General features: G+C 50.6%; 2 protein-coding genes across 7 annotated transcripts in view; both read right to left on the bottom strand.

Moving 5' to 3' along the window:
• Positions 1 to 34: 34 nt before the first annotated feature.
• On the bottom strand, positions 35 to 14,117 carry BCL9 (BCL9 transcription coactivator). 3 transcript variants are annotated; one of them, XM_031040573.2, is made up of 7 exons: positions 13,928 to 14,117; positions 12,612 to 12,928; positions 11,199 to 11,388; positions 9,974 to 10,073; positions 5,040 to 7,278; positions 3,540 to 3,800; positions 35 to 2,431 (listed from the first exon to the last, which is right to left on the bottom strand). In XM_031040573.2, exons 1-7 carry the CDS (start codon positions 13,978 to 13,980, stop codon positions 1,314 to 1,316), a joined length of 4,278 nt encoding a protein of 1,425 aa, XP_030896433.1. In that variant the 5' UTR covers positions 13,981 to 14,117; the 3' UTR covers positions 35 to 1,313. The 3 variants fall into 3 exon arrangements, with proteins under 3 accessions (XP_030896433.1, XP_030896435.1, XP_030896436.1); XM_031040575.2 differs by having other exon boundaries at positions 35 to 2,395; XM_031040576.2 differs by having other exon boundaries at positions 12,834 to 12,928.
• LOC145720878 (uncharacterized) overlaps positions 14,022 to 15,087 on the bottom strand; it is a 67,687-nt gene continuing 66,621 nt past the window's right edge. For all 4 annotated transcript variants that reach the window (XM_081815818.1, XM_081815815.1, XM_081815817.1 and 1 more), the window contains one exon: positions 14,022 to 14,234. In XM_081815818.1, the coding sequence (XP_081671944.1) occupies positions 14,022 to 14,222 (201 nt within the window). In that variant the 5' untranslated portion in view covers positions 14,223 to 14,234. The remainder of the gene's footprint in view (positions 14,235 to 15,087) is intronic.

Raw genomic sequence — 15,087 nt, 5'->3', positions numbered from 1 at the left:
AGCAAACCGGAATCCAAGTGAACAAAAAAGGCAATTCGATTTTGTAAGAAACAATATATTTTATTTTTCTGACACCACAGCTCTGGTGAGTGGTTTTGTACCAAATTTAATGGAGGTTACACAGAACGTTTTACGCATGGGAGGGGGAGGGAAGGGAAGGAACCACAAAATCAAAAACAAAAACAAAAACAAAATCCTGGGTAGCTTTTAGCATCTGTTCCACTCCCACATTGATAAAATTCACTTGGGAATTCCTAATCAAAGGAGAACAGAAAACAAGGTGGGCAGGGAAGGGCATGTCCGGGAAGAGAAGAAAGGGAAAAGAAAACCATCGAGCATCCCAAGCACAGTGGCCTTTCCCTCCCAGAGCCAGAGCCGGAGCCCGGACGACACTCCACCTGGAAGGCGAGGCTTCCTTAGATTTACTTCCCCCAAATAACACCGTGTATTGCAGCTGCCAAAGGGAAAGAGGAGGAAAGCAGGGGTTGTCGGTGGCAGGGCACGGGGATGAGGGAGGAAACACACTTAACCAAGGGGATGCAGAGGGGGAGGGGAGGGAAACTGAGAGAAAAACGTGAAGGTGGGTTTGCAGACTGGGAGAGACAGACAAGTGCCGGAGAGCACTCGAACTGAAAAACAAACGTCCTAAGCTTCATTATTTTTAAAAAGAAAAATCTCCCCCCTCCCCCCACCCCTCGCTGAACTTAGTTCCTTTTTTTGTGCTTTTCATTAATACTCTGCTCTGAGGTCGTAGTTTGGTTTTTTTTCTATACACTGGAGTTGAAAGAAAATAGTCCAAAGGTCTGAAGATGGATTCTCCACCTGAAGTAAACAGCCCAGCATTCCTGTTCTCCTCTTGTCCCAAAGACTAAAGTCTCTGCTAAAATCCCTTTTACAATATAGTACAGTACACAAAAAAATAAAGCCCAAAGCAAAAATCAAAACCAGAAAAGAATCCTGGGAGAAGCCAGTCCAAAGGACGTAAACATACAGAGAACGGTGCAACACATGACCGATGGCAATTCTCAAAGCACAGCTACAGATTCCCAAAAGTAGGTGCCATCATGGGATACCCAAGTCCACAAAAATAATTTTTAAAAAATAAATCTTAAAAAAAACACACCTGTTGATTAAATGAATCATTTGTTTTCAGGTAAATCCATACATTCTCGAGTTCCCCCCACCCCCAAAGCAGCCCTCGGGTCTCTGTTCTCCTATTGCATGACCAACAGTACTCCTGGAACTCCCTCAAAGCAGCTCTCAGGACCTGGAATCTCATCTTGACAAGGATCGGCACATCCAATCTTAGCAGCTTAAAACATCATGTTTCCTGGGTTGCCAGGTCCTTGGCTAAATCCACCCATGCCCACGTCGGCGGCCATGCCCCGGGGCCTCATCTGTGGGGGGATCATGATGTTCTGTTGGGGTCCCATCATGCCCTGCATGGACATCATCATGCCTGGAGAGCCCACAGGCCCAGGGTGGGTGTAGAGCCCAGCAGGCCCCCGATCCTTGCCAGGAATCATGCCCACGGCAGCAGCTGGATTGCTCATCAGGGTGGGCTGGCCGGGCATGGTAGATTGTGCTGGTGACATCATCCGATGGTGAGGTCCCATCATGCCTTGCTGGAGAAAGGCTGGTGGTCTCATTGGGTTGTGGCCCGGCATGGATGGGGCTGTACCAAGAGGGATGTCCGGAGTTCCCACTGGCCCTGGGCCTCCCATGCCAGGTAATGCTAGTCCCATTCTGGGGGCTTGTTCACCCATCATCCCCTGCATGTGCGAAAACCCAGGTCCAGGACCCTGGGGCTGTTTACGGCCTGGGACTTCGCCTCGAGGGAAATATTGCAGTGTCTGGCTAGGCTTCTCAGATGGAATAATGCGAGACAGATCGAACTCCGGTATTCCGGTGGCTCCAGGTCGGATGACCTCCTGCAGATCTGGGTCTGTAAACACCGAAGGCATGCTGTTCCCCAGGACAGCGAAGGAGTCAGGACCCCCGGGGCCTCCAGGCTTGCAAAGTGCTGCATCTGCTGAACTCTGAGGCAGGGTGCTGGGGCGGCCGAGGGGGCCTTCTCCTGGGAAACCCATACCTCCTGGGAAGTTGCCCTGCCCCCCACTGGGGCCATTGTGAGGGAATGGAACCTGCTGTGGAGGAGACTGTACTGGAGGGAAGCCCTGGGGGAAACCCATCCGTCCTTGAGGTACCATCGGAGGCTCCTGGGACCCGTGCCCCATGATAGGATTGTGTGACATCAAGCCGGGCCCCATTGGGACCCCATGAGGAGGTATGTTGGGTCCCATGGCACTCGGAGAGGGCATCTGATTGGAGTGAGAAAGTGGTTGGGTCATTCCCATTGGGCTGAGGGTTGGCATCGGAACCACGGGGTTTGGACCTGAAATTCGAGGATTCTGTGTATTAATGCCCATTCCTAGAAAAATAAAGATATCAAAGGAATCACCTTAACCGAGAGCAACTTAGAAAAACTCTAATAAATCCAATTAACAACAACAACAACAACAACAAAATGTTCGTGTATCGAATGTGCAAGGGACTCTGCTGGGAAAACATACAACACGAAATCCCTGCCCTCAACAAGATTAAAATACATTTTGGAGCATACAAGCCAACAAACAGCTCTACAAGAGGATATATTTTAAGTCTTAAACTGTATGACATAAGGGTATGAAGAAAACAAGTAAGAAGAGTCTCCTGGGTGAAAAATTACAAATTAATATGCAAACCAATTTAGCCTTCTTCGTTGGAGACATGATTTAATATAGAAGAAACGATTTTGTCTGAATGACTTAGGTATGGTCCTCTTTGGAGAAAGAGGGTTAATCAGTCCTGCAAGTTCAGGAATCAGAAATAACAAGGAAACCAAACAGTCCTTCACCAACTGACATTTGGCATTATCTTTTTTTATACTGCCTTACAAAAGAGAGCATTTCAAACTCTAGGGTATATGAAATGTTAAAGAAATGATAACTTTAACAGAAAAGGAAAGCCTGCTGGTTCTACCAGTCTCTGGGACATTTAAGTATTTGGTTTCTCTATAGAATTACCACTGAGTATGGTGAGGATGGTGCTTGCTAGGAAATGGGGGCTTCTCCCTGTCTGAAATCCTGTGGCTGCTTGTGGTTGGAGGCTGTCCTTCCAGAAAAACACTTGAGAACTACACATCAGCATGTTAAAAAGAAACGGCTTTCAGCATTGCTCCAGGAGGATCCCCACCCCACTCCCAGCCCCTCAAAAGGAAAAAAAGAACCCATCCGGGTACACAGAAGCATCACAACCTCTGTACGGAAAATGTTAAGAACTCTAAGGAAACCTACTCTCTAATAAACACGCTGAATCAAATGAATACAAAATTGCTTTGGTTTTCTTCCTCTACTCATGACTCTTTAATTCTACCGATGGTACTCTTTCTCGACTCGTCCCACTTCCATCCGTCGAGGTCTGCAGCCGTCAAAAAAGCATGCGAGAAGTCTCTCTTTTGTCTAACACTGGCTCCATATCCTAGCTTCGTGATTTCTTACCTGGCATATTATTCATTGATGGCAAGTTGGGAGAACGAGCTGGAGGGGAGTCGTCATCGGAGCTGGCCACAGTCTTGATGGCGTCGTGGTATAAAGGGGTAGAACTGGGCATTGCGAACTTGGACATTCGAGACATCATAATAGACAGCGGGTTCTGGGAAAGGGTCGGCTCTGGAGGCATGGTGTAAGGTGTACTAGAGGGAAGACTTCCAGGGATATTCACAGAGGCAGACTGGCTGGCTGTAGGAGGTGGGGGGCCACCTAGAAGAAAGCAAAATAAAACAAAAATGGGCAGGGAATTAGACTCCTCTCGAAGGCTATTGGGCCTCTGGTTATGAACGAGCAAGGCCAGGAATGAGACAGATGAACAGGACAGTGTTATTAGGCCCAGGACACAGACCATCAATCTTCTAGTCAAGCTCCGTGTGTGTGCAGAGGGGCGACCGCAGAGGATCAGCAGAGGTGAAGACAAACACACCAAGAATGTGTTAGAAATAGAACCTCAAGCTTGGGAAAAGCATGGTTTACGGACAACCATTTCCCTGAAAAGAATGTGAAATAGGCGGATCTCTCCCTTGCCCTTCCCAATTCAGAACTGGACTCGGGTATTTAGTCAGACCAGCGACCGGATGCCAGGTGCGAACTGCATCACCCTGCGCACGCGCCGGATTGATTTCCACGACCAAGATGTTGGAACTAAAGAGTTCCGAGGAGGCTGTTCCACTGTACTGCTTTTGTGAACTGCTACCCAACTGAGAGAGAGAGAGAGAGAGAGAGATGCTTTAGCTGGGCAGGATACACCTTCTATCTTATTCTGAGTCTAGTTTTTCTCAAGCCAAGACAACACGGACCTAGTATTTACATCTCAGTGCTCATCTTCCACTGACCCCCTCTGGTCCCAGTCACAAAACCACCATCATCAGCGAGAGCTTCTCCTAGGAAGAAAATACTGACAAATTGCAGCTGATCTGTGAGAACAGCAGTCTACCAAGGAGAAGGTTTTGGTAACTGTCTCTGTGGTCCACGTGTATTTATGAGAACCACTTGGGTCTCTCAGCAGCCTCCCCTTTCTGCTTAGGATGATACTCAGAGCCTGTGGACGTGAGGGCAGCTCCTGCAAGTGGGCGGGTCTAGTATTTAAAGAAGCCACATTTGCCCACTGTCAAGGCATTTTATTTCACCAACATGTGTTCACTGTGCAGATGTAAATTACTCTGTGAAATAACACATGCTTCCCGTTTTCCCTCCTCCTTGGAACCGTCCTATCTGACGACCATATTTGGCACCAAGAGCCGCGTATCTCCGCCAGGATGGGACAGTTGCGCGGAACCCCGTAGAAGTACTGACCATGCACCTGGCGGCGAATACGTCTGTTTGGGCAAAGGCCACCTCCTCCGGTTGCATAATCAGGTTAGGACACCAGTTTCCTTAAAGCACATAAATGAGGCTTTTGCAATCTCCGGCTACAAGGTGCAACGGTGAGGATGCGAGCATACTGACCTGACTCTACACTGCCCAGCATGGCTGGGGAGGCCATGGTGAGGGGTGCTTTATGGTTTGGAGGGATCCCGGGACTCTGAAGGGGAGGTTTTGGAGAGGAGGTCCATCCGGGTGACGGGGCAGGTAGTGATGGAGACTTGAGGTGAACAGGCGAAGCAGCGGCAGACCCCAAGACAGGGGGGGACTTAATGGAAGCAGCAGCTGGGCCCGCCAGCACGCCTGCCAGCTGCGATGGAGTCTGGGGGGACTTGAGGTTCCCCGACGGCGAGCCCAGCATCGGCGACTGGACCTGGCGCATCGTGGGAGATTTCAGAGGGTTAATGCCTGGGGAATGTACCTGGCCGCCCGCCACAGACATATCCAAGGGCTTCCGCCCCAGGCCACGCTGAACTGGAGGAGCGGCGCTGAGGCTAGTGGGGTTACTGGAAGGGTTGAGAGGTAGTGGTGGCATGTGACTGAGCCGGCTGTTAGTCCTTTGGTCGGGCCCAACTGGTTCTCTGAGATTCCGCAAGCCGCTGTTGCTGCCTGGACCCTGAGACATGGGGAGGAATGGCCTGGGGCCCATGCCGTACTCTTGCTGGGGGTGCTCCCCAAAGGGCAGGGGCACCATCTTCTGCTGAGCAGGCAGCACGTCTGTGCCACCTGGGCGTAATTTCATCATCTCCTCAGGGCCCGCCCCAGCCTCTCTCATCTTCTGAGGTATCATCTGAGGGTTGGATCCCATGCTGACGTTTAGACTGACATCTCCCTTCATCCCACTAGGAACCATCCCAAACTCAAGTTCCCGGCCAGGGCCCATCTGCGGGGGAATTCCTTTCGGAAAGTCACCCCTGGAGGGACTCAGAGGGCCCTCGACGGGTATTCGAGGGAAGATGGGATTATTCCCAGGCTCCATGTGTCGCTGGGAGCCTGGGATCATCCTATTCATCTCCATGCTGGGCCTGATGCCTTCCAGGCTCATCCCCGGGGGGAGACCCAGCTGCTTCTCGGCCAGCTGCTGTTGAAACATCTCTTCGGACAGTCCCTGGGGGTTTGGGAAGCGTTCCCCTCGGCCAGGACCACTGAAGACACCCTGGCCAGGCGGGAAGTTTCGGCCATCCGCGATTTTTGGCACATCGTCTGGCCAACTGACTCCAGAAAGACCTGGTCTAGACGCCGGGTTGGGGACATTCGGCCCCTCCATTTCTGAGCTGATCATTCCTGCAAATCCGGGGAGGCGCATCTGGCTCCCCGGCATGTTGGGGTGGGGAGCCATGCCCCTCGGGGGCAGAGAATGGGGCATGCTGATCCCGTCGGCAAAGGGCTCTGCCCCACCAGGCCCCCAGCCTTCACTGGGGGCCATCTGGTACGGAGGGGGAGGCCCTCGGACCACGCCCCGCGGCCCATGCTGGTGGACCATCATGTCCTGGAGGGAGCACTGCTGCACCACCACTTGCTCCTGCTTCCTCCTCTTCTCCTCGTAGAACTCCTGCTGCAGTTTCAGCCATGCTATCTGCTCGGGGGTCATATGGTCCAGGTGCTCGGGTCCCAGGGGCCCAGGCTGGGAGTTCATGGAAGGTGGAACCATTTCATCGGGAGAAAAGGGCACATCTCTATGGCCTTGAGGGCCAAATGGAGCTCCCACATCTGTCCGGGGCCCAGGGCCCTTCCCTAGGCTTTGGGATTGAGCCATCATGGCCTGTATCGGCCCTTCCGGTTTTTTCTGAGGTCCATCTAGTACCCCAGTATTCTGCTGGGGTCCCCCACTTTGTCCTCCTGTGAATTCTTTCTCATCGGGGAAAAGCATACGTTGGATATCTCGGAGCGTTTGTAAGGAGCGCTCCCGGTGCTCCAGCTGCTCTTGAGACAGTCCATCGGGGTTCTCTCCCAGGGTGGGGGGCTCTCCGCTGGACACCGGTGCAGGCGGAGGGGCTTTGGGATCTGCTGAAGAGCTACTGCTGCCCTGGGAGACAGGGGTCACTGCTCGGTTATTGGGGGTCGAGTTCGGCCCGGTACCGTCGGGGGGCAGTGGAGCGGAGCTGGCAGGACTGCCTACGGAAGCAATCAGTTTGTTTTCCACCCCAGGACTATCCCGGTCCAGGGCGCGCGGGGGTGCAGCGGGCTTGGGTGCTGGTGCCGGAGTGGGTGGAGTCGGCTGCAGTCTGGTATTCTGGGAAGCATTCTGGTCCTGGTTGGCTGGAGCCGGGGGCTGTGGTGGGAGGGGTTTCGGATCATTCCGAAGGGCAGATATCTGTGTGTTCTGAAGACAAACAAGATTTTAAAAATCATTGATAAATTGTATAGAAAGGCAATTAAAAAAAAGCAAGACAGGTTATAAAGGATTTGTCCCAGGCCCATAAATCTACTCCGACATTTGCCGTGGAAACTGCCCATGGCCAACCCCACTCTGGACACGGAGACGTTCAGATTTTTTCCTTCCACTTTACCATCAAATGGCATCCTCTTTCCCTTGCTGAAGATTAGGTTTCAATAACTTTATAAGCATGCCAGGGGAGAGCCACTCTGCCAAAGCGAATACATTTGAGTATCTATTTCGAGGAACAGGTTTGATATCACATGTCTACTGTGTGTTTCTGATTCAAAGAGAGATTAGTTTCTTGGTATGTGGGAGGCTGTACCTAACACCTTTTTCTTTTCCCTGAAAGTACAACTGGGTACGTAGGCTTCTCACTGTCAATCAAGAGGCCCGATGTTTTCAACTGAAAGAGAAAGTACTTGTCACTTACAGCTCTGTACTCCACCAGCCAGGGGAAGCAGGAGGACCGCTCCGTTTCAGCGTGCCCTCTGGCATGGTGACTACCAAAGTACTCCTCTCCTTGAGTTTCCAGGGAGCCTGACGGCTCTGGTTTCTGTTTTCAGTGTGTGATCACTGATTCCATATTTGATAAGAATTTGTACATTAACTGTAGTAAGAGAATCCGCAGGCAGGAAGCATCTGGGGAGAAATCTGAGGCTATCTAGCTCACGGTGTCTCTTGATCTGTTCTTTCCAATAGGCAGCAGACTGCCCTTTTTATAGGTTGGAGAATAGCCTCATTATTATTTATTAAGTACCGACGCTACGCTAAGTCCTGGGTGAAAGCACCCTCCCCTGCAGTAGGTGACACGGATGCTGTTAGCATCTGGAAGAGGGACATATGTGTGCTGGGGCTGAACCCTGGCACCGCTGATGGTGCTGAAGGCAGGGTCCTAAGGGAGAACACGAGAGCCCGGCCTAAAAAACCCCATCGCAGGGGTCTATCGCCAGCCTCCAGCGAGCTGCACGGCCCCTTTTTTGATCTTCTTTTGTTCCTACTTGCTCACTTAATCCAGTCTGTATTTCCAAACCCCTAAGGCTCTTCCTTACCTCCGCACTTGCTCTCTGGAATGCTTCCCTGTGTGCAAATTTGTACACGAAGCATTATGTGTATCTCTGCATCGAACAGTCTGTGTTGCATAAACACAAAGCCTATCTTCGAGTGTTCACATTCTGTGGGTATGTATATAAATGTTTCCCTTGCAGGTACCCAGGCACAGATGTCTGCAGACAGAGACTGGGGTGGGGAAGGCTGGCCGAACGTGCATGACTCTGCACGCGCTCGGTGTCGTCCGGGTTCCTGACTCCCTCCCTCGATGCAGTGGGGAGGTCACCTTAATTTTCCTTCCGGTGCCATTTTAAGTTTGGGTTTGTTGGCCAGCTTTTGTGTGTTCGTTCGGGATGGGCACTGACTTCGTGTCATGTGACCAGGACAGAAGCAGCAGTTTAGTGCCACCCTTTTGATTCTAGATTGGGAGCGATCGGTGATTTTGATTTTTCCCAATTCCATCCTTAGCTCCTTTTCTGACTCATTTCAGTCCCAGAGAAGGTAGAGGTGAAAACTATAGTTAAGATCTGCTGTTAAGTCGATCAAATATTGGCTTGCACTGCACTATTCCCTGTGCATTCCAGGACAATTTAAATTTTAAATGTTATAGACACATGTGTATAAAACTTTTAAGTATAAATTAAAATATACATACATTTTAAACGTTATGTACATCCATCCCCTACCCTTCTTGAATAGCACAGATGTATGAGGAATGTGAAATGCTTTTTCTAAGTCTAGAAAAGCCAAGCTCTGCTGTGTCAATGGAGAGGAACTTCACTGATACACGACACAGACAAAAATGTCTATTTTATCTTGAATTGTCTTTTGACTCATTTATTGTCACTTAACTTTTCCATGTCGAAGATCCCACTGAGTACTAGATTTTATGTTTCCTGAAAGCAGGGACTGTGTCTTGAACCTCTTTGTGTCCCCACAGCATTTGGTGGGATGCCTTGACAATGCTAGTCACAGAAACAGCTTTTGGTTCCATGTGGAACGTTCCATGTATTCAAACAACCACTGCATGCTTTTTCTAATGTGGTTTATGGCAGGTACTTAAGTTCCAGACAGGAGACAGACTAACGTTTATTATAATTTTGGAAATATCAAGCAATTAAAAGCATTCAAAGGTCCTCTCACTTTGAAGTAAGAATCATTTTGAAAGTCACTGAGACTCTAATTATGGTATTATCAGCACGTACTCCAGTACTGTGGCTTCACTTATGCCTTTTCTGTTCTGCAACCAACTCAAGCGTGTTTGTTAGTTCTTAAAAACCGGCCCTGTACACAGGGTCCGAATTCAGATTTTCCCAGAGATGGCAGCATGAAAGAAATTGAAGATCTCCATATAAGCCCTTTCTTATTCTGGGTCTTCCTCTCCTAGTAACCCGTCAGTACCCCAGCCTGCTAAAGGAAAGGCCAGTACAGTGCGATCTGCCTGAACCCACGCAATGCCACAAGCAGGTGAGATGCCCAGAATGCGGCTTGTACCATCAAGACTGTCTCCCCGTCAATGACATTCCCCATCTCCCACCTTTACAGCCACCGGAGAGCCTTTAAACCACACTCCACTTCCAAAATGGCCTACCAGAGGGGCTGTGCTTCGCTCTGTCTTGCTGTTGGAGATGTTCTGGATGTGGAAAGAGACGATAGTTTCAACCTGGCCCTTCAACACAGCTTCTGCAGCTCTGCAGAGATGAAAGAGAGGCACCCACTAGGACTTGCTTCTGTTCCACTCCCTGTAATTCCAAAGCACTTTAACCCCAGATTGAACTTGTGAGAGGGGAAGGAGGGTGGTTCTGTGTAGAGAGCCACCAGAAATGTTGAGGAAGAATCAAGAAACACAGGTTTTCATTATTCATGTCTATCATTTACCACCAGACTTGTGAAATCTAATGATAGCCATTAGCAAATCTCAAAAGAGACATTAAAAAAAACCCCAAGATTTTCTCCTTCAAACCAATACACTGTGGTAGGTGTTTTATAGAAACCGAGGTCAAAGCCCCAACCATGAAAGGGGAACGTGAAATCTCACAACACCTAATGATAATCTAAGGCTGTGGAAATTCACTCTGTAGGTATGTAGGGTAATTCACATTTTCTATAAATTAAGTAAGTCACTAAAAAATCTGCTGATCCATCTACCGGAAACACAGGTACCCAAACATTCAGAGTAGTTATCTCTATGCATTCCAGACGTATTTTTCTTTTTAGTGATATTTTCTAATTATTCTGAGACAGACACGTATTATTTGTGTTATTTAAAAAAGAATGCTCGATTACGGAAAAGTGGATATTTTTTATTTATATATTTATTTTTAATTTTTTTTTATTTTAAAGATTTTATTTATTTATTTGAGAGAGAGAAAGAAACAGCATGAGAGGGGAGAGGGTCAGAGGGAGAAGCAGGCTCCCCGCTGAGCTGGAAGCCTGATGTGGGACTTGATCCCAGGACTCTGGGATCATGACCTGAGCCGAAGGTAGTGGCTTAACCGACTGAGCCACCCAGGCGCCCGGAAAAGTGGATATTGTGTAATCAATCTCTTCTGTGTTTAAAAAAGATCTGCATGTACATTATAAACATAAAAACTTTCCGGAAGGAAAGCCAAAGAAGCATCATCAGTGGCTGCCTCTAGGGAGAGAGGGTAGGGAGGTTTCATATTTTATTTTCTTTTACCCCTTGCTGTACTGTTAACTTTAAGTGGTAATAACACCAGTGAGGGGAAAACAAGGATTAACCTTCAGTGGGAATAAGAACTTCGGTGTCCAAACACACAAGCCATGCCAAGAGCGAGACCCAGCCGTTAACTTACTTATTGGCCATCTCAGTAGAAAACACATACACCACTTTGGCGGGAGTCTTCTGAGCAGGTGTGGGCTCCGGGGCAGTAGTCTGGCCATGGGAGGGGGTGGAAGACCTGGGGGCCGTAGCATTGGATGGGGTCATCGAGTGTGGCGTGTGCTGGGAATCCTGGGACTTTATGTGGTCAGCAGAATTACATTCTGAAAGAATGGAAAGACTCGTGTCACAGAAAGAAAAAAGCTTCTGCCAGCACTTACAGCACAACACAAACCCGCCTTGAGAATTTCAAGGAGTGAGTACCTTGCTAAGAGGAGACCTCTCCACCTCATAAAAATTCCAAACTGCTTCTCCCGAAATGACGAATTACAAAGCACTCTTCCCCCCTCACCTCTGTACTCTCCCCGGCGCACCTTTCAGACATTAGCACAAACGTCCCTCCTTCCTGGAAACCTTTTTGGAATCTCTTGGACTGGATGCCCCTGTGAGTTGAACCCAGAGCCCCCAAATCCTCTGATTGCAGCATTTATCACATTTCATCGTAATTGTTTAATGAGCTGCTATCCGGGTGCACTCAAACTGCTGGGGACAGCAACTGCACCTTGGTGACCGTGCCCCCCAGCACCCAGCATAGTGCTGGCCCTCCTGCCAGGCCTCCCACAGATACCTGAGGAAGGAAGGAGAGACGGGGAGAGCAACCACCCAGCTTTTCATTTCTAATTTGGATTGGTGGGGGGGAGGGGTCGCACTTCCACTCCTGGAATGCAACTTCACGCTCTGGCCTATAGTTAAGACTTTTGGTTTGATACTAGGAGGGAAAACAACAGAAGCCACAGCCGCCGGCCCCACATTCTCCCTGGCTGGCTCTGTTTTGCTGCCTCCCCGGTTTCTAGCACATGTAGCCCCTCGGTCCTGCCACGCGGGAATCAGCTGCGACCCTCCCCCCACCAGCACCAGCGCTTCCTCTAGTGCCTACAACTCTGGCAAAGTGGAAGCCAGAGAGCACAGAACCCAAGTCTCGGAGGGTTAATCTGACAGAGAAGAGGAGAGATGCCGGGAAGACGGCTCCAGTGTGGGCCACTGGCAGAGACAAACTGGAGCTGGATACGGAAGTGTAAATCGCAGGGGGGCCAGAAACATCCCTAAGAACGCGGGGAGGGCCGTGGAACATCCTGCCATAACCCCCGACACACGTGCCTCCTCAAGAGCGAGAACTCCTCCACAGGGTGGTTCCAAACTGTTCTTCAGTCAGTAGGAAAATGAGAGGACACAGCTCCATCTTAATAAGCTGTGACATACACTCCTGAATCTGATACCTACTCTCCCCACTTGGCTGCTATTAGGCTCTCCGGCACCCACCAACGTCAGAGGCCTTCCCTCGGGAACACCTACTTCCCTCTGAGTCTCAAAGATCTTATAGACATACCTTTAATGTCAGAGTCATCGTTTGGAGTCCCAGGATCTCTCTGATCAAAGGAGTCGGCGGAAATACTTCGCTCCCTTTTCCCCTTGCCCTTGGCACCATTTCCAGCCCCATTCTTCAGCCCCATGCTCCCACCTGGGCCAGGGAGTGCTTTAGGGGTATGGCCCCCACTCTTGGAGTCACAGGGGGATGGCTGGGATTGGCTGGCTGAGCCCCCCTGTTTACCCTGATTGGAGAATTTGGAATCCAGCTGGGGGTTTCCAGATGGGGACATCACTGTAGGGGGACGGACCATCACCTCCTGCTTTGACTTAGGGCTACTAAAAGAGACAAATAATAAAGGGAGATCAGATGCCGGATACAGCTGGTCGGCCCAAATCAGGGAGAAGCAGTTTCTAGAGTAGGTCAAGGAGCCGCAGAGGACTAAGCACCCGCCCCACCTTTCACCTCAGTTCCTGCCTCGCTCCCTCCGACCCCGCTCTCATCTTGGCGCTAACTGAGAGGAGGCTCAGGCAGAGTGGCCTGCCAGGTCTCGGGAACCCTAGAGTCACATGGGGACCCATCTCTAGGGCTTCTGTCAATAAAGGACAATGGTTTCTATGTACATAGGGAAGTGACTCTCACACTAAGACTAGCTCAGAGTAAACAAACAGGCATCGTTAAGATCAAAATACTACCCACCCCCTGGCTGACGACAAGGAACAGCTGTAGCGAGAGCCTAGCTTCCCTGCTGGAAAATACGGGCAGGGAGCAGGACCCAGCGAGCGGGAGAGGAAACCCGCTGGTGAGCGGCAGGTTAGGGAAACCCTCCCGGATACGAATCACTCCAGCACGCAGTATCACACACCAGGGCACATACACTCACCGGTGCCCCAAGGGATGAGGAAAACACTCTTTAAAAAATATCAACTTAAGTACTGTGGGGCACAGGAAAAAACTTCACAGCGGCGGGGGGCCGGTGCGGACGTCCTAGGACCCTAGGCCTCCTCGCCCTCACGTGCCAGGGTTGGTACCCCGGACCGGGCGGACTCTGAGGGCCCTTCCTCTGCGCTTTGGCTGGGGGGGGGGGGCGGGGAGGGGCGGTAGAGAGGTGCGGTCAGGGAATAATGGGCAAAAGCGTAAGGCCGGAAAGCTCTAACGCAAAGTCTGACTGCACTGCAGCCTGTTGGCTCTTCCGTCCCTAGTCACCTGTCTGTCCTCTCTTCTTCTGCCCACTCGGGTCTCATTCGCTTCCACTTCCACACACCGTTCCCTCAGTGAGTGTTGGCGGCCCACCTCTGACACCCCCGGAGGGGCAGCGGGGCAGGCCCGGCCCTTACCTCTGTGTGTTTCCTGACGGAGAGCTCCTCACTTTAGGGTGACTGGAATGCATTGATTGAAATCCTGAGCTTGCAGTCACAAACAGGGACGGGCTCACCGAGTTCCTCTCGGGCAGCAGACACAGCTGCTGAGGGCGGTGGCGGCCCGCTGCTGGCTGGGTGCGTCCCTCAGCGCTGGCCCCCCGTACGCCCTTTTCCTCTTTGTTTTTCTCCGCTGTGGAAGTGGGTCCTTTCCCCTTGCAGCTCCAGCATTCTCCGGGGGTGTGCCTCCTGCTGCCAAAGGAAAATCTCGCATCTCCAGGGCACACTATGGGAAAAGGCCCCCCCAAAAGACATAAAACACCCTTACAACAGGATCAAAGGTAAAGCGCTAGCCGACTCGACGAGGCAGCAGCCAGGTCACTCCTCGGCTTCCGGCGCGGTCAAAGGAGCGGCGGCGTTCGTGCGCTGGCGCTGAGGCAGCTCAAGGGGGACAAGCCTTTCCGCCCAGCCCACGAGCCTCCCACCAGCTATCCTGTACCGGGCGTTTGTGAGCAGATGAGAAAAACATTTTATATTCTCCCTCCCACTTCTCTGCTTCCAAATACAAACCCGTCAAACACTTGGGTTTTTCTTCTCTCAAAACAATGCCTTGAAACCACAGGGTACCCCAAACCCAAAGCAACTATCTGGTCTTTCACCTCGGATGGCAAACAATGGCACTGCCGTGTAACAAACCCATCCCAGTTTCCAACCACGCAACAAATTAATCTCTGTTCGTATTCTCAGGGCCTCGGGGTGGAGAGACATTGGAGGAGGTACTTCTGCAATCAGCTGTGGAGGCAACACCAAGTACAATCAGTTCTGCCCCGTGACGTCACGCTCTTTCTATTAAATGATGCCAAGGATGCATCTTGCGTTCTCACTGTTTTATGACGGGGACCCTAGGCATGGGTAAGCATGGGAATGATCCATAATGCTGAAGGTAAAAGAACATCTCTAAAAGCTAAGATATTTTCTGAGCCAATTTGCAAGACTGATTTGAAGCATAAAGGTCAAGAAAATATTCCCAAACCTAGCCAGAGAACAAATGAGAAAGCCCTTTCCTTAAGGAAGCCTAGACTAGTTCAGGGAAAACCAAGATACACTTTCAGTCCCTTCTCCTTCCAGGGCAGGTCCAA

This window comes from Leptonychotes weddellii, chromosome 4 (assembly GCF_054177405.1).
Source record: "Leptonychotes weddellii isolate Sample4059 chromosome 4, ASM5417740v2, whole genome shotgun sequence".
NCBI lineage: Eukaryota > Metazoa > Chordata > Mammalia > Carnivora > Phocidae > Leptonychotes > Leptonychotes weddellii.
This window is presented reverse-complemented; position numbering and strand designations above follow the sequence as displayed.

Excerpts from the sequence above, each read along its gene's own strand:
- BCL9 (XM_031040573.2), bottom strand. The coding sequence starts at position 13,980 with ATGCATTCCAGTCACCCTAAAGTGAGGAGCTCTCCGTCAGGAAACACA. Across the intron at positions 10,074-11,198 it reads TCTACTGAGATGGCCAATAA|AGCTGCAGAAGCTGTGTTGA; the intron begins GTAAGTTAACGG and ends TCATCTCTGCAG. Across the intron at positions 3,801-5,039 it reads GCTGGGCAGTGTAGAGTCAG|GTGGCCCCCCACCTCCTACA; the intron begins GTCAGTATGCTC and ends GCTTTCTTCTAG.